The 23,400-nt window shown below is 39.4% G+C and overlaps 1 protein-coding gene across 2 annotated transcripts in view; it reads left to right on the top strand.

The window, feature by feature from the left end:
* gulp1 (GULP PTB domain containing engulfment adaptor 1) overlaps window positions 1-23,400 on the top strand; it is a 132,398-nt gene that overhangs the window by 95,645 nt on the left and 13,353 nt on the right. Inside the window, exons 10-12 of one of the 2 annotated variants that reach the window (XM_031893544.1) lie at window positions 19,122-19,263; window positions 20,474-20,568; window positions 21,214-21,224. In XM_031893544.1, the coding sequence (XP_031749404.1) occupies window positions 19,122-19,263; window positions 20,474-20,568; window positions 21,214-21,224 (248 nt within the window). The remainder of the gene's footprint in view (window positions 1-19,121; window positions 19,264-20,473; window positions 20,569-21,213; window positions 21,225-23,400) is intronic. The other variant, XM_018097629.2, reaches the window with a different exon arrangement.

Here is a 23,400-nt window from a genome sequence, read left to right as displayed (position 1 = left end):
TTATTTCTATAAACTGGAAACTGCAGCCTCTTGTAAGCAATTTTATGTATCATTGTGGAAATACAAAGACAGGGGGTTTCTCTGTTCTGGTTAAGCAAAAGTTCTAGCAGTTATGTACAGTCACATGCTGGGAAACATGTCCTCAGTGGGTCTGCCAGAGTACTAAAAAGGGACAGCACATGAAAATGTATTTAAGTCTTCAAGCATATGCCAGTTTTACAGGGCTTAAGCATATTTGTAAAGCACAAGCCAAATATTAAATACTGCCAACAGGGAAAAGTTAGTAGATTGTTACACTATCCAAGGAGTCACATGTAAATGCGCCAGTTGCCAAAGGTGCTTCCAACAAATTTGAACTTTGGAAGAATTATGTTTTAAATAGCATTCTTGTTCCTAGGTTTTATCTTTTGCTTCTATTTGATGTATTTCAAATACAAGCATTCAAAATTAATTTATAAATATTAAGGTTAAAAAATAAGATTAAATGAATACATGATTGCATAAACCTTACATACTCAAGTGCCTGAGAAGCCATCTAGTTTTAAGTGTTCAAAGTATTGGGTACACCAAAATATTTATTAATTACCGTTCCATGGGGCCTGACACTTAACACACCAGCAAATCTTATACTAAAATAATTGCATATGTAGCCAGTGAAGTTGGCATATAGCGTTCTGCAGTGCTATGTAAATTATTTTGCTCAGCAAGGTAATTATATGATTGTTATTATAATTGCCTTTTGCAACATTAGTTTAATTCAGTGTTTTGACATATAGGTGCAGAAAGAATGTGACTTAACTTGAGATTTTGCCCAGTTTATTGCAAGAAATTACACACGAATCGTAGACTAAATAAATAAAACAGTAGACATACTATATGTTGAGCACATGACCTAATGTTTTAGTATGAAAACATTTTATTTGCTGCAAGATCAAAACACAAAATTCGGAGTGACTTTATTTTAAGGCCAATGTGCAGCACTGCTATTATTGATCAGCAGGCGATTGTCATGCAAACACTGTTCAGATGATGCGATGCTTTGGTAGCAGCAATAGAAATTTTTTAATGCTATGACCTTAAGGTCTGGCAAACAGAATGGAAATATAGTAAAAATAGGATTGTATAACACAAGACAACTGTTGCTGCAAAGAAAGATGTAAATCCAAGTGCTTAATGGAGAAAATAATAATCGCATTTAGTTTATTTATATCAATGACCCCATGCATAAACTTCTTATCCCAGTATATGAAATGGAACCCTTATACTATATACCCTGACATAAAATGTTTTAAAAACAAATCAAAATCATAACCATTCCCAATACACTTAAAATGATTATTTAATTATACAAGTACAGTGTACAAAGGGTAATTTTGGATAGAAGTTGCCATTTTTTTTTACCCAGAGTAGAAAAAAAACACACACTTTTTAAGGACAGCTTCATTCATTTTCCAAAGACTTGTAAGGCATTAACAGAGTATAAGGCATGAGACAGTTTAATTTAGAAACTGACAGAGGGGTTGCCCAAGGTTGCCATCCTGGGTAACATGTATAATAGATGAGAGTGTGATGTCAAGTAGAAGCTGACAATCAACTGTGTAAAAAGTGGCAAAAAAATTAAGAAAAAAGTGAATAAATATGCAGCAATATTCTTTGGATTTGGTCCCAGAAGGTCATTGGAGACTGGTTAGTGCAGTTGTTACGGAATCCAGTTAATTGATACAAACAACTAATTCAAATGACTGTAGACAAAACGTGTCAGACAAGATGAGAATTATGAAATCTGCCTATGTGTGGTCATCATTACCTGAAAGGAAATAATACATAGGTACATAGTTAAATAGGGTTGAAAAAGACCAGACTCCATCTAGTTCAACCCTTCCAATTAAACCCAGCACACACAAACCTATACTTACCTATCTATACACTCACATACATAAACTATATATATACACAACCATTAATACTAACTGTAGATATTAGTATCACAATAGCCTTGTTCAAGAACTCTTAAAGGCATTAACAGAATCTGCCATTACAACATCACTAGGAAGGGCATTCCACAACCTCACTGCCCTAACCGTAAAAACCACCTACACTGCTTCAAATGGAAGCTCCGTTCCTCTTATCTAAAGGGGGGGCCTCTGGTGCGTTGATCGCTTTCCAGAGAAAACAACCCCCAACCTTGACAGTCTAACCTCATAGCTTAAATCTTCCATCCCCTTTACCAGTTTAGTTGCACGTCTCTGCACTCTCTCCAGCTCATTAATATCCTTCTTAAGGACTGGAGCCCAAAACTGCACTGCATACTCAAGGTGAGGCCTTACCAGGGACCTATAAAGAGGCAAAATTATGTTCTCATCCCTTGAGTCAATGCCCTTTTTATACAAGACAGCACTTTATTTGCTTTAGCAGCCACAGAATGACACTGCCTGGAATTAAACAACTTGTTATCTACAAAAACCCTCTGATCCTTCTCCATTAAGGATACCCCCAACAAACTACCATTTAGTAGATAGCTCACGTTTATTTTATTTCTACCAAAGTGCATAACTTTGCACTTGTTCACATTGAACCTCATTTTACAGTTTGCTGCCCAGTTTTCCAATTTTGTCAAATCGCTCTGCAAAGCGGCAGCATCCTGCATGGAACTTATAGTTTTGCACAATTTAGTGTCATCGGCAAAAATAGAAACAGTACTCTCTATGCCCTCCTCCAGGTCATTAATAAACAAGTTTAAAAGCAAAGGACCAAGGACTGACCCCTGCGGTACTCCACTAACCACACTGGTCCAATTAGAAAATGTTCCATTTACCACCACTCTTTGTAATCTATCCTTCAGCCACTTCTCTATCCAATTACAGGTACAGGATCCATTATCCGGAAACCCGATATCTAGAAATCTCCGAATTATGGAAAGCCTGTCTCCCATAGACTCCATTTTAATCAAATAATTCAGATTTTTTAAATTGATTTCCTTTTTCTCTGTAAAAATAAAACAGTGCTTTGTATTTGATCTCAACTAAGATATAATTAATCCTTTCTGTTTGCAAAATAATCCTATTGGGTTTAATTCATGTTTTAATAATTTTGTAGACCTAAGGTATGAAGATCCAAATTACGGAAAGACCCCTTACCCGGAATACCCTTGGTCCCGAGCATTCTGGATAACAGGTCCTTGTACCTGATGAAAGTTTCTGCTGTCCCAACTAACTTGAATGTGTTAAAAGCACATTTTTTCTTACCAAGCTCAACACTTTTATTCAGCCATAAAGGTTTTGCTTTGCGATGCCTCTCCTTGCTTACAAGGGGAATATACTGTTGTGTATACCTACAAAGCAATGATTTAAAGATGTTCCATTTTCCTTCTGTGTCTAACCCTATGAAAAGCCTTTCCCAGTTGACACATTGCAGAGATGCCCTTATACTGGCAAAGTCTGCACGTCTAAAATTGAGCATTTTGGTTACTCCCTTATAGAGCTGTCTCTGTAGCATTATCTCAAAGGAGACCATGTTATAATCACTGTTCCCCAAATGCTCACCCACACAAATGTTAGAGATGAGTTCAGTGTTATTAGATATTACCAGGTCCAAAATAGAGTCATTCCTAGTAGGTCCTTGAACCGCCTGAAATCAAAAGTTGTCATTTAGCATATTTACAAACCTACTAGCTTTTTCTGACTTAGCCACCCCATTACTCCACTCAATGTCCGGATAATTAAGGTCCCCCATAATAACAACTTGACCCAGTTGTGAAGCCTCCTCCATTTGCAACAATAGCTGGGCCTCATCCCCCCCCCCACTGAAATTTCTACTCAAAGAGATTCAACACTTTCATTGGTAATGTCTTTACTACATGGCTTTAAATCTGACTTTACTTAAAGACAAACCCCTCCCCCCTTTTTAATCTCTCTGTCCCTCCTAAAAAGTGTGTAACCATTTAAATTTATGGCCCAGTCGCATTTTTCATCCCACCAGGTCTCAGTGATACCAATTAAATTATAATTTTCAGTACATGCAATAGCCCTAATTTACCCAACAAGCTTTGTGCATTAGCCAGCATGCAGCGGAGATTACTACTTCTCCCTCTGATATTTACATTAGCTAATGGAGAGTTAGAGCTAAGGCAAATTTTAGTCTGTTTCCCTTGTAACAACGGAAGCTCCTTATCTGATATACTATATGCCCCCCTCACTCCTCCCCCACAACTCTTTACTAGTCCCACTGCCCCGTCTACACTAGCTTTCACACTAGCTTTTACACTCTAGTTCACCCACCCCACCCCCCTTGTCTAGTTTAAACACTCCTCCAGCCTCTTAACTATTCTCTCCACTAGCACAGCGGACCCCCTTCCATTGAGGTGCAATCCGTCATGGCTGTATAGATTGTACCCCAAAGAAAAGTTAGCCCAGTGCTCTAGGAACCCAAACCCTTCCTTCCTACACCAAGACTTTTAGCTCCCTAAGCTCCTGCTGTCTCCTTAAACTTACACGTGGGACCGGCAGTCTTCTGTCATAAAGATCCTTATGCAAAAAGCTCAATGCCTGCTTGAAGGTGATGTATATTTTGTTTTTATTACTTGCATTGTGCACTGAAAAAAAACTATAAGTCTAACAAACATTTTCCACTGATACAAAGGAAAATAAATTTGTCATCTGTGAATTTTTTGTTTTGAACCTGCAGTAAAAAATTGCAGCAAAAATCTTCACTGCAAGAAAAATAACCAGAATGCCATGAAAAAAATCCCAATTAAATTCAATGCATTTGGAGTGAAAAAAACTCCCATTGACTTCAATGCATTTGGAATGAGAAATACGCCCATTGACTTCAATGCGGTTTGCTAATTTTTCTTCATTTCTGAAGAGATTTGCTCCTCACTTATGCGGATGCACAGATTTATTTTCCCATCTATTTCTTGCTTCTAAGAAAGGATGCCCTGTGCTGATATCAGAAGCATCAAGTTCAATAAATAATGGTAGAGGGTGTGGATTTAAATATGGCAATGATATTGTATAAGTTCAGAGTCATGTTATTGGCATAATAATGTCCTGATGTGAAGTAAGTTCCAAATGACATGATTACTTTGCCCAGGCTGGACTGTGCCTTAATATGCTTGAGTTACCGAGGCAGTATTCTACAGTTATTTTACTATTACAGCATAGATGCTGGTGTCAACTGTGCAGCTATATCCATTGTTTAGTGTGTCATGATATTCTTAAGTTGATTTGTCATTATATGGTGGAGTCACTTTACTACACAATACTAAGTTCTTAGACCCTACAGAATAAATAATATTTTAGATTAAACTGGAAAATTAAACATAATGTTTTGTAAAATGTTTTGATTAGGAGATATGATAGATAATAAGAGGTATTTTTCTTTATTTATATAGTGCTGACATATCCTTTATAGAAAGTTTACATCATATGAGTCCCTGCCACAGTGGGGCTTAAATATATAACATTCAGGCATACGCTCACTATAGTCAATTTTGTCAGGGACCAGTTAATACTGTTTGTATATTGGGAGGACCTGGAACACAATCCACTCAAGGAGAACATGCAAATATTCAGTTAATGAACCCAGGGACCTTAGTGTTACAAGACAGCAGTGTTAACCATTGCACCACCATGCTAACAAATATTAAGAACTAAGATGTGAAATTAGATAATTTCCCTAAACTCTTGAAATAATTAAGATATTGAAAGTGAAAATGAGTTTGATCATTTTGTATTCAAAGATTATCAACTGGTAGAAAGAGAAGCATTACATACTTTGCCTTGACTCAACAGTAAATAGAATTTGACAGTACCATTAGACATCCTTACCTGACGCAACAGAAAATGTATAGACATATATAAATCTACAGTAAAAAAATCATAGGGACTTGGGTATCATATTTCCAAATGTAATTTCACTGAAATGTACTGTAGAAACTTGTCAGAAGAAAAGGTAAAAACCAAGTAAGCTTTATCAGAAAGGTCTATGTAAATACAGCCATAAACACTTACAGAACCGTTGCTCTGAGTCTTTATTGAAAAGAAACACCACATTTATTTTACTTCTATTCTGTATACATGATCTTCTGTGTCAGTCTTCCTTCTCTCAGAAAAATCCTTCAGGGCACCGTGTGAGCCTGCTCAGTTTGCTCCCCTTTCCCCTCTCTGCTTTTAACTGAGCAGAGAGCTCTTCCAGGGAGCAATGTATGGCAGGGATGTGACGTCAGACAAAGCTAAAATGGCAGCTGCTATCTTAAACAGAGAAAGCTTTTAGGTCTGTTTACTCAGGTATGATAAAGCATTCTGCAGAAATTATTGCATAGATATACTGCCTTCAAATACAAAATGAATAAGGAAGGAAAAGGTTGTGTAGTATAATGTTTTCTCGATAGTAGAAATAGTAGAAACATGCAGTTAAAAATTTGTGGAGGACTTGTGTCTGATAAAGGTGGAACTGTAGCCCTTTGGCCAAAGTTTGTTAATATGACAGCATATTGTAGCTCATATTTTACCATATTTTAGATCATTCGGTATCTGCAAATCATCCAATAGGGATTTAAAATTATGCAAGCCTCTTATTCCCGTATTGGAAAAAAGTTACTCAAATCCTTCATTGACTTGAGACACAGTAACTAAAGGATATAGTAGAGCATGGTCCCTTTATCAGAAAGTTCTATGTAAATACAGCCATAAGCACTCACAGAAATGCTGCACTGACTTCTCTATCAAAAGATTAGTTGTGTCTGTTTTCCTGTGCCAGAGACACACAGCTGTCTCCTCTCCGCTCTCTCCTGCTTCCCTCTCCCTCAAGAATGCTATGAACTCACTCCCTCTACCTTAGAAATGTGGATCTGAGCCAATCAGCAGGAAGCTGACTCATAGTCTAACTAATTGAGCATGTACACTTGGTCTGGGTGTCTGGGCAGGAGCAAGGCATTATGGGAACTTTCTTTACACAGCTCAGTGTTTTTCCTTCCTTTTTGGCTTCTGATCATCTGAACGGGAGAAATATAGGGAGACTTAAGGGCACAATTGAGACAACTGAAGGCATACCTCCCAACATTTGAAAAGTAGAAGGAGGGACAAGAATATCTGCTGCGCGTAGCAAGTCAAAATTTTTAGACCACGCAGTTCGTGGCCACGCCCCCAAAACAGGCCCATTTTACAAAACCACACCTGAAAAGCATAACATACACAAAGTGCACCAGAAGACAGACACGGTGGCCCCAATCATTTTATGACATATTGTGCCCTAAGGATTTCATTACGCACTGTGGCACCTTTATATCATGACAGACTCAGTGTAACACAAGCATCCCATGCTACATATTGACCCTCAGCATCTCTAATACCCATTTCTAAACATTTAAAAACTCAGAAAATCACCAGAGCTGTATGAAGCCCCATCAGTACAAAGGACACAAAGACATTGGTAGCCAGGGCCCCCTAAAACACTGGTATCTAGGGCCCCCCTAAAACATTGGTAGCCAGGTGTTACGTTTTGCATTGGTGCCAGGGCAGGGACCCCCTAAAACATTGCTAGCCAGCCCAGGGCCCCCTAAAACATTCCTGGTCCTCCCCCAGTGTCCCCATACATGGGCTGCTCCCCACTGCAGCATCCTCCAGCTCCCTCCCAGCGTCCTCCCCAGCATTCTCCAGCTCCCCCTTAACATCCTCCAGCTCCCCCCTTAAGCTTCCTCCAGCTCCCTCCCAGCATCCTACAGCTCCCCCCCAGCTCCCTCTTAGCATCCTCCAGCTCCCCCCCCCAGCTCCCTCTTAGCTTCCTCCAGGTCCACCTTAGCTTCCTCCAGCTCCCCATTAGCTTCCTCCAGCTCCCCATTAGCATCCTCCAGCTCCCCCCTTAGCATCCTCCAGCTCCCCCCTTAGCATCCTCCAGCTCCCCCCTTAGCATCCTCCAGCTCCCCCCTTAGCATCCTCCAGCTCCCCCCTAGTATCCTCCAGCTCCCCACTAGTATCCTCCAGCTCCCCCCTAGTATCCTCCAGCTCCCTCCCAGCATCAGCCCCGGCATCCCCCAGCTCCCCATTAGCATCCTCCAGCTCCCCATTAGCATCCTCCAGCTCCCCCATAGCATCCTCCAGCTCCCTCCTAGCATCCTCCAGCTCCCCCATAGCATTCTCCAGCTCCCCCATAGCGAATGTAACGTCACTGGTAGAAGAAGAGCCGGGGGACACAGCCGAAGGAAGCGTGACATTTGAAGACAAATCCGGGACTGCGGGACAGGGTGAAAAAATCAGGGCTGTCCTGCGTAAAGCGGGACAGTTGGGAGGTATGCTGAAGGTATGCCTGCAACTTGAGATTAACTCTTTATTAGCCTTTCCTTCTCATTTAAAAGATAAACAACCCATCCATCCTGGAAATTACATAAATCTGAACTATAGGGCACAGTAGTCAAGTTACGGTACTGTAGATGCCAGTAATAAAGGCTTTTGTGGTATACCAAAGGAGAGAGGCAAGCAGTAATACTGGCACTCTTAAAGTCCAGGATATATACTTATACACTTATGTCCTGCCAATGCTGTGGTAAAAGAGGTTGCTGCTTATTTCCTCCCTTTAGATGTTGTCCTGTTTTAGTTGCCCTGTAAGTCTATTGCCTTATTGTTAGAAGTTAAAAAGAATGAAGTGTTTTTTTCTGAACAGTTTCTTTAAATGTTCGGATCATCAGATGCTGACTTCTTGCTATAAAGCATATCTTGCCAAATCCCACAATTTATGAGTGGTTTTATAATACTTTCCAAGACAGAATTAATACATGCCAAATACATGGGGTAAACTCCCTTTGGATTGGAAAGCTGACTTTAACATTCACAGTACAATCCTCTTTTAGAAGTAGAAGATTTTTATGATGGAAAATGGTCTGTTAACCATATGATCTCAGCTAGAGATACAGGATGTTTATATATTTTACATAAATTTGTTTAACTTCAGTTGTTTAAGTCTGGACATTAATAAAAAGTACAAAAGTTGCCATCCCTTTAAAATCCAACTGACTGTCCTCTTTTATCTCCCTTTTATACAACTCATGAGAAAAAAGCCATGAGACTAAACAATTCTTGCCTACTATTGCAATGTGCATTTTAATTTTACTGAAATACAGTTAAACGCAGTTCTGGTTTAGTGGTTCCAGCTCAGGTGACAGCCCCACCTGATGCATAGGGGCAGGGCAGGCAATATAAGATTAACAGGTAAGAAAAAAAAAGGGGGTTTATATTTAGTTTGGAAAAAATTGGGGGTTTATATTTAATTTGGAAAGGACTTTTATTATACAGCTTTTCATGTCTGGGTGACAGGTCGCTTTTAAGGACTTAAATCAATCAGTTTTAAAGTTGTGCCCAAGGCAGGACCAGAAGTTCGTAACACCTCTCGCTCCCCCCCCCCCTCCACAATAAATTTCTCTATTTTCCCCCCTACCCCCACACTATACAGCAAGCAAGGGGGGCAAATAGCAGGGGGCTAAAGTGACAAGCATGTTGGGGGAGAGGAGCAGAATGGAAAAGTGACAGGAGAAGTCAGGAGCTAGGACCAGAACTGATCTGCTTAATGGAGGCTGCTATTAGTCAGCACTGGCACATACAGTCTGCATAATGTTTGAACAGTTCAGATACCTCTGCTCGCCACCCCTCCTACATTTCCCCTCTCTGAAGTAATTTCCAATTTCCCCCACTACACAAAAAGCAGGGGGGGGCGGGAGACAGTGACAAGCAGGCTGGGGGGGGGGGGAGCAGGACAGAGCAGTGACAGGCAGGCTGGCAGGTCAGGAGCTAAGACTCAGGTTAAGCAGTTACAGATTAAGTTATTTTTCATTACTCTAGTAATTAGTTTGCAGTTATATTATTGCTATTATGAGTATATTAAGACATTACAGGTATTATTATTTTATTAGACAAATATATTATGTGGAATGTCTGGGACCAGGAGTAAGGGATCTTTCTGTAATTTGTGCTACTAAAAACATTTAAACATTAAATAAACCCAACAGAACTGTTCTGTCACCAATCTGAATTCATGTAGCTTAGTTAGGATCAAGTACAATGTACTGTTTTGTTACAAAAAATAATGAAATCAGTTAAAACAATTAAATTTTGTTTGCTCAAAATGAACCCTTTGGTGATGGCCTTCTTGTAATTTGGAGCTTTCTGAATAATGGGTTTCCGGATAAGACATACCATACCAACAGTGCCTTTTGCAGAAAAGACCAGGACACAACAACAATTACTACTGTCTCTTTTGTTATCTCTGCACTTATAATGCCCATTGAAACTTGAGCAAAGGAAGTATCGCCAGTACTATAATATGTTATAAAAGAAAGGAGGGGGTTTTCACTTGGTTTGAAACTGATACTCGTCAGCAAGAGTATGCCCAAGAATATGTGCAGTACAGGCACAAGGTCACAGATTCACAGTGTACATCTTCCTTGAACCAGCATAGATTTGGCTGATGAACAAAATGGACTTGGTGGGCTACCAATATGTTATATCAAACCTAACTAAATATATATGCATGCTACTGCATATTACAAAGAAAAATAGCATGCTTTTGCCAAATTTGTTGCCACTGACAACAGACACAGGAGTTTTCCCTCTCCACTTTGTATGAGAAACAAGGATATCCTTTTAAAACCAAGTTTTTTAGATAAAACACATTTTAATAACCTTGTTAAGCCATGTATATAGCTTTCTCTTGTGTCATTTATTTACTGAAACTCTCCAGACACAGCTTTTGATGACTAGCATTGAGTCATTGAATCTGAGACTTTCCATTAGATCAGTCTTGCTACACTTTCTCTCTAGGTTGTGGTTTTGGCCACACATAAAAGATACATTTGGTCTGTATTACTTGGGAAAAAAATTGTTCTCTTTCTGAAGGACTGACTGCATTTTATTTTCACATAGGCTCTGGCTCGTGCTTCAAAAACATGCATGTTTCCAGCTTACATTCCTTAAAGGGTCACTGTTACAAAAAAGAAGGTTTTTACCTGAAGACAATGCTTAATTTTTTAGTTAGGCAGGTCTGAAAGAGGGGCAATGGCTCATGGGGCAATTTTTGGTGTGTTGAATGCCTCATTTTTAGGAAGCTCCAAAACACTGTGTCAAGTGCTGAAACTCCTTCTAGTGCAGGCGATTCACATTAAAGTGAGGGGTTGTGTAACCCACTTATCAAGAGATTGTTTTTCTGGAAGCAGCGTAATTCACTTTTAATATGGACCAGAACTGAAATACAAGACCTCCACATACCCTTATTTTCCTTATGTGAGAAAGATTTCAAAATGGCAGCTGCCCCTATTCAACTAGTTGACATCTATAAAAAATAATTAAATGGTAACCTTAAAATGAGCCATATTAAAATATAACCAGTTAAGGGCCACAACACTAATACAACAAAAAGGCATTCTTAACAAAACACAGACATGGATCATAACTTTGAATGAAAGTAATCTCTACTGCTAGGAACTCCTAACAAGATAATACAATGGCTGGAATGAGATGAAACAGTGGTATATGAACTAGTATATATTCTTCAAATGATTGCAGTTGGATGACAAACCCTGAACATTAGCCAACAGTCAGGCAACGTGATTGTTTTAAAGGAGAACTAAAGTTTAAATCACTGGGGGGTGACACTGAGGCATCTCCCAGCGATTTTAATCACTTTCCAATACCCTGGGCCTGTGCTCTTATTCACTAAAATCTGCACCAGCCCAGGTTACTCCTGCAGAAGAATCTCTTCGGATTCTTCTGTCTTCTTGTTCCGATCAGGGCAGGCGAATGAGCACTCTAGTGTGCATGACCATGCCCTGGCAAAAAGAAGAGAGAAGAGGAAAACAAATTGCACCAAAGAACAAAGAATCCCCCGGGCTAGGGCAGTTTTCTGCTAACAGGAGAACCTGCCCGGGGTGTTAGTGATTACAATCGCTGGGGGGTGCCTAACTTTTGGTACCCCCCACTGATTTAATGTTTTCTTCTCCTTTAAGAAGCAAATTAGCCAGTTATAGAGCTTTACCTCAAGAAGAGGTAATAAAAGTGCTCTAGGTATCACTGTAGCTTTAAAATAAGCTTATTATCATGCCCCTGGGCTACTATAACCCAGAGAATTCCTTCAGTCTGGTTGATACTTCTGTCAGCAAATTGCCAGACCATAGTGTCACACACATATGGAACCTCTAAACCAAACAAAACTGATTACTACATCTTCAGCTTATTAAAGGACAAGAAAAATTTATTCACTGGGGTACACCAATATGTTAATTCAATCAACAGGTGAACCTTTTAGTTTGGTTACAGTTTTGAAAACAGGTACCACAGGGCCAAGAATGCAAATTATGGTAAAATATGTTTGGCATCAGCTTTAAAGAAAGCATACTGCCAGGCCTTTAGAATCTATGTGAAGTACAGTAAAACCTTCAGATCGGCTGCAGCATTTAAAGGATGCATACAGGCGTTACAGAAACATACTTTTTCTTTCAGATTACACAGTTAACCAATATCGATTTCAGCTTTTAAAGCATGCATACTACCTAACCCCACAATCACAATGAAAAATTTAGTTTGGGTACAGCTTTTAAAGCATGCATACTCCAGGGCCTAAAATCTTTGTGAGGCTCACAGGGAGCAGCAACTTTACAGGCATGCATATTCCAGGGCCTAGAATAGATTAAGTATTTGGTTTGGCTGCAGCTTTAAACCAATCATACTACCAGTGTATAATATCACTAACAGTACATAAAAATGTGAGTGCAATGGAACATATTCAGTTTGTCTAAAACAATACATGCTATTAGAAACATGCTTCAGTTATTAAAGAATGCATGCTTTGTATGAGTTCACGTTAGCTAGGACTATAGCAATAGCAGTACTGGGGAGCTCAACCCTCTGTTAACTTACCCAAACGGGTATCAGGTGCAAATACTGGAAGAACCTCACCTTGCATGGGGGTCAATATCCAACAGCAAAAAAATCCAGTAGCACACTGAAGTTGCAAGCCGTGTAAAAAAGTTTTTATTTGCCAAAGTACATACAAAAAACAAGAGCAACATTTCGGGCCCCTCCTCAAGCTTGAAAAAGGGTCCGGAGGGGCCCGAAACGTTGCTCTTGTTTTTTGTATGTACTTGGGCAAATAAAAACCTTTTTACACAACTTTTTTTGCTGTTAGTTAGGACTATAGTCTCAGCACAGTTTTAGCACAGAAACTTAATGCCACTTCTAAAAGTCCAGTGCAACTTGACTGGATTCCGCACACTTACTTCAACTAAAAATTAGCAGTCTTGCTTCAGCACACAGATTACTGTACAAAAATAAAAATGTCCAACACTTACAGCATTTATTTCATAAAGTCCCAGAGGGCTTTCAGCACACAGTTTATTACGATGATTTTTTTTCTTTTCTTTTACTTTCTCTACCTCTAGTCACACTTAATGCTATTTTGAATTTCCAGCTCAGAGTGGAACAAAACCATCTCCTTTTCAGATACCAGTCCCACACAGATTGGAGAAAACTGTTTGATTAGCCCACCTGAGCCCAAGAAAACCTGGCCTGGCTACATGGTCCAGAACTACTTTCAAAGAAACCTGGCACAGATATACACTGCTTCCAGGACTTTCCCAGGTGTTCTGTCAGTCATCTTATTACATATGCCCTGAATCAATGGAAGGTACATGCCATAGTAAAAAATAGTCTGCTTTGCTGTAGTTTATAACCTACATGTTGCATACGTCAGACCCACAGAAATATGCTAGGGATGAGAGTACTTTTTCTCCTGGTACAGATGTGCTGCAACAAAAAGAAAAAGAGACCAGAAAAAAGACATTATTATATGCCTCTTACATTCCACATCAACCAGTCACATCATAGCCCTAACCCTGTCTGCAGGGTCGGACTGGGCTGCCGGGACACCAGAAAAAAACCCAGCCGGTGTCCTCCCCTGGCGTGTTTCACTTATGCGTGCACAGGGGAGCAGCATGGTGGCTCAGTGGGTAGAACTTCTGCCTAGAGCCCTGAGTTTAATCCAACCAGGGCACTATCTACAAGGTGTTTGTATGCTCTCCCCATGTCTATATAGGTTTCCTCCAGGTGCTCTGGTTTCCTCCCACATTCCAAAAACATACAGGTGGTTAATTGGCTTATGACTAAAGTGACATGTAGCGTATCGCACATATTTTAGACAAGCCAGAAAACTCTTGCCGAGAATACACTCCATACACTTAAATATTCCCCTACATGTGCCTGCACCCAAATGAATTGAATACGCTCAGGTGCAGGCACATGTAGCTGATATCCGCACAAAAATGCGAGACTTTGCATTTTCTGGTGTTTTTATGCAGATATCGGCTACATATGCCTGCACCTGAGCGTATTCAATTCATTTGAGTGCAGACACAGGTGGAGTGATGTTAAAGTGTATGGAGTGTATTCTCTGCAAGAGTTTTCTGGCTTGCCTAAAATATGCGTCATACGCTTCGTGTGGCATTAGACTAAATGCCATAGGGATCTTAGACTGTAAGCTAGTCTGGGGCAGTAAATGATTTATCATCGCTGTAAATTTTCAAGCTTTACATTTATGGCAGCAAAAGTTACCACACAATATATCCACACAATTGACCACATTTTCTTCTTATAACTGGGTGCTAATATGTGCAAATGGTACTTTAAAATACTTTTTAAAGTGGTAGTTCACTTCACAAGTTAACTTTTTGCATTCCTTAGAATAGGCAGTTCTTAGCAACTTCTTATTTGGTCATCATTTTTTCTCTTTTTATAGTTTATAGTATTTGCCTCCTTCTTTTGACTCTTTCCAACTTTCAAATGGGGGTCACTGGCCCTGTCAGCCAAAAACCTATTGTTCTGTGAGGCTAAATTGTTAAATTTTATCCTTCTATTAAGGCCATCTTCTATTTATATTCCAGTCTATCGTTCACGCCACTATTTGGTTGCTAGGGTAATTTTAAACCTAGCAACCAGATAGCTGCATAAATTCTAAACTGTAGAGCTGCTGAATGATGAGCTAATCTGTCCACTTTTACTTTGCTGACAAAATTTGCAGTCAATGGGTGTTTTTTATGCTGAACTTTTGAGGATATGAAACATAGAGTTGATATCCCAGTATACTTTGGTTTTGTTATGATTTATTGTAGATCTTTTTATAACTCTAATACAATCTGTGGCCAAGGCTGTGAGTTAATTCATCATGATTTCCTTTGCAAATTAATTCAATATCATTTATTTATCTATGCCAAAATATTATATTTAACAAACTACCATGGATGAAAAGATGTTCCCAATATCCAATATAAATACTGGCAAAACTGGGTATAAACGGACCATAATTGTATTGTATCGTATTTGACAATGTGTGTTTCTCTTCTGAAATGTCAGTATTCAATGCTCTGAATACTGGGTTCATATGTACTCGTCTTCCCATATGATTCTCCACTAGGGATATATGATTCTTGCCCACAGTGAGTAAGTCACTCTTGGATTTAAATAAATACTTACTTAAAGCGAGCCTGGCCCCGAAGTTCCTCCTGGGCCTGACTTGAATCATTCAGATTCACTAAGGATATTAACCAAAAAGCTTTTATTGAAGTATACCTGTACATTAATACAGAGTATTAAATAAATAAATAGCTTATACGTCCTGAAAGCTCATGAGGATGTTAGGGGAACAAGTTCACGTACAAAAATTTTGCCATTTAACCATTTCTTCCTACATGGGGCTGATCCCATGCCATCCAATCATCATACTTGTTTTAGCATAATTGTGTCTCTCTGTTCATCTTTAAGAAAGGCTTAAGTGTCTCAGCACAATGATCTGTATGGTATTTGTGTAGTTGGTGATTCTGAGACTATTTGTGACTTTCTTAGCCTCGCACTAGGAATACTTGTGACAGGAGACAACAGATGCATTTCTTGTTCTGTGCAAGCATTTTAAGACCCAAATAGCAAATAGAATGACCTCTGGTCTTGATGTCTAAAATCATCCAACAATTGCAGTTGTTCTGTGCTTATGTCCTGTTCTAAATCTTTGTTCTTTGATAATAACTAATATAAATGTGTTTATAGCATAAACCTAAAACACCAATATCTACACATTGTACTATAACCTATCCCAAAACACATTCAGCCAGACTACTGCTACTAACCAAGCATAAGCCTAGTCGAATACAATACAAGTGAAATAAATAAATTTAGGCTACAAATAGCCAATATACAATATCCTGAATTACTACATAAGAACAGGTATTGCTATCTATGAGAGCTTAACAAAACACACACACATAACCATCTAAACAAGATATTTACACAAGTATTCTGACAATGACCTAAAAAAGGATCATACATAGAAATACAACCTGAAAATAGATTCAGAAACTTCCAAACTATATACACAAGTATTCTGAAAAGGCATACCCTCCCAACATTTGAAAAATGAAAAGAGGGACAAAAAGATTTGGCGCGTGCAGTGCAGCAATTTTTTGACCACGCCCACTTTTGTGGCCACGCCCCAATTACCACACCCCATTTTGGGGGGGATCAGACGCAAAATGTGCTATACCCTCATACTGTACTACCAAACAATATAGCAACTCCTACATATAAAATACAAATACAGAGAGAAGGCAGTCAGTTATAAGTGAGTTATAACTATGCACCAGTTTTGCACCCCATACACAGTGCCCCCAATGGCCCAATAGATGGTACCCTCCCATTCACAGTGCCCCCATAGACAGTAGCCCCCATAGAAAGTGCCTCCAATTGACCCCATAGACAGTGCCCTCAATTGCCCCATAGACAGTACTTCCCATACACAGTGCCCCCATAGACAGTACCCCCCATAGACAGTACCCCCCATACACAGTACCCCCCATACACAGTGCCCCCCATAGACGCTCCTTCTGCGGCTCCTGCTCCTTATGCGGCTCTTGTGCGGCAGCGACGGGTCCTTTTATAAGGTTGCGCCCTGTGCGTACATGTGACATCAGTACACATGGGGCGCAACATTATAAAAGGACCTATCACCGCCGCACAAGGAGCCGCATAAGGAGCAGAGCTACAGAAGGAGCAGGAGCACCCGGCTCCAGCTAGCGCATCCCTCTGTCCCGGGTGGTTCAATAAATGTCCCGCATTTCCATAATCTATTATGGAAACGCGGGACATTAATTTAACTATCCGGGACAGCGGGATGCGCTATTAAAACCGGGACAGTCCTGCAGAAAGCGGGACAGTTGGGGGGGTATGAAAATGATCTGAAAAGAATCTCACAGAACTGCACCATAAAAAGACTTCGTAAAAAGAAAATAAATATAACATAAACCTTTCTTTCTGAAGTCCCCAAAAATCATAGTAAGGAGTCCAAGTAGAGTGTAAATAGGGATAATTGATTCCAATTACTTTAAATTCAGTTTCAACTGCTCTGATATTATCCAAGCTAACCAAGTTGTGCAGATACACCCCAGTAGCAAACCTTTAAGGAGTTTGTATGTGTGCTTCCAAGGCAATTATTTTTACCTCTTCACAACAATCTCAGGAAATACTGATTTTATGGGAGACAGATGGTTCTGACCATCAAATTGCCTCATTTATAGAAAAAAAAATATTTATAAAGAAGAGAAAAGAAGACCACCACTCTCAGGCCTAACTAATATCCCTAACAAAGACTGCTAACTACCACCCATAAACACCACCAGGTATTCACCTGGATGGTGGAGCAGTACTTGCGACTGGAGCAGTTAGTGCATGGCAGGAGGGTACATGTATAGAGGACAGACAATAGGATACCAGAATATATTGTCTTACTTTCTGAAGTCAAATATCAAAGATGATCTCAAAAACATGAGGCAATGTATATGTATGTTTGTATTGGTCCGAAAACCACAGTCCCAAGGTTAATGCAAATAGACCAAAGAATTTTTCCTTCCAATGAGGGGGCTAACCAGATTATTACATTACATTACATTAACATTTATTTATAAAGCGCCAACATATTCCGCAGCGCTGTACAATATGTGGGTTACATACATTGGACATACAGAGTAACATATAAAGCAATCAGTAACCGATACAAGAGGTGAAGAGGGCCCTGCCCAAAAGAGCTTACAATCTACAAGGAGAAAGGGTTGAGACACAAGGGGGCTGATTTACTAAGACACGATTTCGAATCCGAATTGGAAAAATTCCGATTGGAAACGAACATTTTGCGACTTTTTCGTATTTTTTGCGATTTTTTCGGTGTCTTTACGATTTTTGAGTAAAAACGCGAGTTTTTCGGCGTCTTTATGAAAGTTGCGCAAAGCCGCGATTTTTTCGTAGCGTTAACACTTGCGTGCAAAGTCGCGCCTTTTTCGTAGCGTTAAAACTTAAAAGGCGCGACGTTTCGCGCAAGTTTTAACGCTACGAAAAAATTGCGATTTTGCGCAACTTTCGTAAAGACGCCGAAAAACTCGCGTTTTTACGCAAAAATCGTAAAGACACCGAAAAAATCGCAAAATTACCGATCATTACGAAAAAAACGCAATCGGACGCATTCGGCCCGTTCGTGGGTTAGTAAATGTGCCCCAAGGTGTGGGAATGGGCATGACCAGAGTTGTGAGAGGTGTGGCACAGGGTATTGCTAAGCTAGATTAGGGTAAACTTCTCTAAATAAATGTGTTTTTAGAGATCTCTTGAAGGCAGAGAGATTGGGAGAAAGTCTGACAGTTTGTGGGAGCGAATTCCAGAGAAGGGGGGCAGCCATTGCAAAGTCTTGAATGCGAGCGTGTGAGGAGGGAATGAGAGAGGAGTTGAGGAGCAGGTCAGTAGAGGAGCGTAACAAGCGGGTTGGATGGTACCTAGAGATGAGTTCAGAGATGTAGAGTGGGGCAGAGTTATGGACTGCTTTAAATGTGAGGGTCAATAGTTTGAATTTTATCCTGGATGGTAGGGGAAGCCAGTGCAGGGATTGGCAGAGTGGCATGGCAGAGGAGGAGCGGTTGGAGAGGTGTATGAGCCTGGCAGCAGTATTCATTATGGACTGGAGAGGGGACAGTCTTTGGAGGGGAAGGCCAATTATTATACCCATGTGTTGCCTGTATTCTCAGTGTTATAGTTATTTTAAACTTGTTCTCTTTACAGACAGACAGTGCAACACCCCAGTCACCATCTACTGATATATTTGATATGATCCCTTTTTCTTCTATCTCACCTGAGTCAACCACACCTACACGAAATGGAACTCCACCTCCTCCTACACCGATCAGATCAGATGATGAGACCAGTAAGATTTTGTTTATGAATACATATTGCTACTGATGACATGCTTGATCAATCATATATTGAGGCATAGTGGGACAGGCACTTACTTTCACATTTCATTCTGAACTCCCTAGATGTCACTGCACTTCTCTCATTCCCCCTCCCTCCTCACCATCTATCTGTGTAACCTATGTATGGGCATGAGTTCCCCCATTCTGTCACATATAACAACAATATTTGGGGATAATGCAAAGCTTTGGCCACAAAATGGTGCCTGCCTGCTATGATTATGAATTCCAAGACTGAAGGAAACAAGATTTAGATAATTTATATTATGTAAGTAAAGTTCAATTGGCCTGCTTTTAGTTTATTGGCCTGCATTCTGCATTTGTGTCAAATTTTCTATGTGCTGTGAGGTGCAGAGCAGAGCCAGATTCATAGCAGAAGTGCAGTCTTGTACTTCAGCCCAGGATCTAGGTAAACAACCTCTTTTATTTCTAGACACAGAGAAGCTGAGCATATATGAGCTGTATTAAGTAAGCTGTCTGATATATTTAAGACTGCCCTTCTTTTTAACCATTTACAATGTCTATTGCATGGTGCAAAATGCAAAAAACTGGCACAAACTACTGTGTTTTGTGTACCTTTTTAAGCAATTCCCAAGTTCTGAAGCACTGAAAGGGTGCACCAGAGTGCAAGGGGCTGCAGAGTCCCTTTCTTCTTACTCCTGCCTATCTATGGGAGGCTTTAAGTACAGGGCTGCCTTGAGCTCAATGGTACTGTGCCATAAAATGTCTTTCTAAAAATGTGATAGTGTAATAAATGGACACCATCCAATTATGCCTGATTTGAATCAGCCCATTGAACTGCAGTAAGTGCAGCTAGGTGGAAAGGAGTGCAGAGGTCTGTGTGTGCACCTTGGCTGAAGTGCTGCCTGTATTCAGCAGCACTGTATTCATTAGGTGCAGGAGCTGCAAAACACTTTGGTATACCTCCTCTCTCCACCTACCCTTCCCCTCACTTGCATGGCACTCCAATCCGGTGCTAGGTGCAGAGTGCCCCTAAGGGTCCTCATTCACAGGTTCTACCCTAAGCCTTCTACCTATATAGAACAATATTGCAGACTTTGCCACTTTGGACTAATATATTTAAAATTTTTACCAGTGGAATAATTCACATATTAAAATGTGTTTGTTATATTTTAATATATCTTTTCTGCTTTAATATTTTAGAAAAGGATCTCTTTGGAGCAGAACCTTTTGATCCATTTTGCTGTGCAGCAGGTGACTTTCCTCCGGACATACAATCCAGACTGGATGAGATGCAGGTGCATGATGCATTTTAAAATGTAATGATCAGCATGAGGCTGCAGTAATTGTACCATTGTACCACAGAACCCGGTGTTGATTCTTGTAAACTATAGGAGCAGTGAAAATGTCTGCACACAAGATCACTTGAGTGAAAAAACTATAACCATAAGGAATTCACTGACTCACTGCATATGGCAAAGGAGTTTCTATAGGAAAATGAAATGCCGAATACAAAAACATTTTAATCAAGAAAACAAGTGGATGCAATAAATGGATCTCACCACTTGAAATCCATAGTGTTAATGAAACAAAGCATATTATATTAAAATATAAGCGTGTGCTCTTCGCAAACACATACAAATAAAAACAACTAACACTGGATCCATTATATATAGCTGAATATCTAGTAATGCATGTATACATGAATAGCTGAATGCAACAAAATCAGAATCAACAACAAACTAAATTACTTATCCTATTGCCGAACAAAAAAACAACTACCAAATATAAACAGCATACTGTAGTATGTTGTATGTATGCAAAATTGAATAAGTAATATAAAAATGTGAATGGTTATACTTAAACAAAATATATATTGGTGCTGGTATTTGTTTTGAACTTATTTGTTCTCATTTCTTCTTTGTGCTTTCATGGAAATCTAGCGTCAGAGATGGTTAGTATTGCTGTTTTATCAATTAAAATTGCTTTTTGATGTAATTTGTATAAAGTACATCTATTTGTATGCTTGAGCATTTGTTGCACTTAAAAATAAATTTGGGATTTTTTAGGTTCCAGAAAACATAGGGACAGTCACCAATGTGCCATAGTTTTGTTTCACATGTCTTATTACTATATTAATACTAATACTAATAATGCAGGCATAGAAGACTCTCTACTCTTCATTAAGGGGGTACTGGGGGTACACAATGTTTTTGTCTTTGAGTGCTGACAGTGGTCTCCACAATTGGTACAATGTGTTACTAGGCAACATGTGTTTCTCATTCAGTAAAATGTAGGATCTATGGTGCTGGTACTTTTAAAGGGTTATTAGTAATGCTGATTTGTGCTTTGTATCATGTGGCACTGGACCTGATTATTAGTATATCCATGTTAAAAACCAAGGACTTCTTTAGTTAGGCAGATATACAGTATTCCACCATTTTCAGACTATTATTATTATTCAATCAACACTATCCCTTTGACATGTTCCCTTCTTATAGGGGGCATTTAAAAATGCACAAAATTTTCAGGTCAGGCTTTTTGTTGCAGAAAAGACAAATTTGTTGTGGAAAAAACATGATTTTTTTGTGATTTATTATGCGTCAAAACCGCAACAGCTGAAACCTGTCCAGATTATGTGGAAGTCAATGGAAGATGTTCCTTTTACAATTGGAAGATATTTGTTTGCTTCATGGATTTAGAGGTTTCTGGTTTTTTTTGATGCTGCACAAAAAAGTTGTGGTTATGGCGTGACAAGACAAAAAGTTGTGGTTTTCGTGACTTTTTCAGTTACTTTTTTCATTCATGATTTTTCAGTTCAGATCTTGTGATAAATGGCTACCATTTATGGAAAGTGTTTTTTTTTCTTAGTTTCAAACAAATATAAATCTGAAAATTTCTTGACAAAAACCGGCCAAACCCATTACTGATTGCTTCACTTCTTATGCACAACAATCACAAAAACAAACACACTGAACTGAAGGAGCACCAAAATAAAAAATAATATAGTATTCTGTATATGCACGCATAGCACCAAAGTTAAAAAACTTGTTAAAAATATTTTATAGTTATGTAATAAAAGGTGCACCTGTTTAAAATGGGGGCCATTTACTAATCATCAGATTTTTTTTCTGATTGGAAACTTTTCTGATTTGAAGGTTTTGGATTTCTGACGCTGTTTTTTTGTGCAAGCATTTGAAAAAGATGCAGTTTTCTGCCCCATCTGTCTTTTTTTTTACACACACTGATTGAGTATAATCTACATTGAATTATAGTTATAGATCACATTACTGAACCCACTGAAGACGAATACACAAAAATGGTAAAATAGGGTAATGCAAATCATATGCCTCCTAATTTGATTTACACTCTGCATCCATCCTATCTGTAGGTCAGAAAAGCAAGAGACATTACAGAACAAAAGTGCTTTGTCTTTTAAAAATTACAAAGTTACAAACACCTAGGTTATAAGGCCAGTTATATACTGTGGGACATACCCTACCTACAGATTAGTATTGTGTAACAATCCACTGCTACAGCTCAACTTCAAAGAAGTTGTAACCCCATTGGATATATGCAAAATGCCAAAGAGTTTGTCACCAAGAGTCATGGAGTTCAACTAGATGCAGAAAAAACAATGGTATCATATGATGTCACTTCACTGTTCACATGTATACCTACAACAGAGACTGTGAGAATTGAGATTGAGACTGTAAATGTCAGGACTGGCCACTGGTGAGTGACCAGCAGGTTGGAGCCTATGTGCTGAGTAGTAACCCCAGAAACACCCTTTAATGGCTGGATAGTTAGTGAAGGCCAAGTGAGGTGAAGCAAACAGATTTAATGGACCAATAATGGAAGTAACACAACAGATGAAAAGCAGAACAAAAATAAGACTTCAAATACAGGCCTGTGATGAGGCAAAGACAGAAAAAAACAGAGTCCGTAAACAGGCAAGTTGGTCAGGGCTGGCAGAAGACTGACAAGGTCCGAAAGGCAGCCTGAGGTCAGTGGCAGGCAGCAGCCAAACAAGGTTGAGTAAACAGGCCGGAGGCCAAACCAAGGAATCCACAGAAGATGGGTTCCAGGTGGGGATAGGAGAGCAGGAACAATAGATAACAGGCTCAGGA

The sequence above is a fragment of the Xenopus tropicalis genome, chromosome 9 (assembly GCF_000004195.4).
Source record: "Xenopus tropicalis strain Nigerian chromosome 9, UCB_Xtro_10.0, whole genome shotgun sequence".
Lineage (NCBI taxonomy): Eukaryota > Metazoa > Chordata > Amphibia > Anura > Pipidae > Xenopus > Xenopus tropicalis.
Note: the sequence above shows the minus strand (reverse complement) of the source record. Positions and strands in the feature narration are given on the sequence as shown.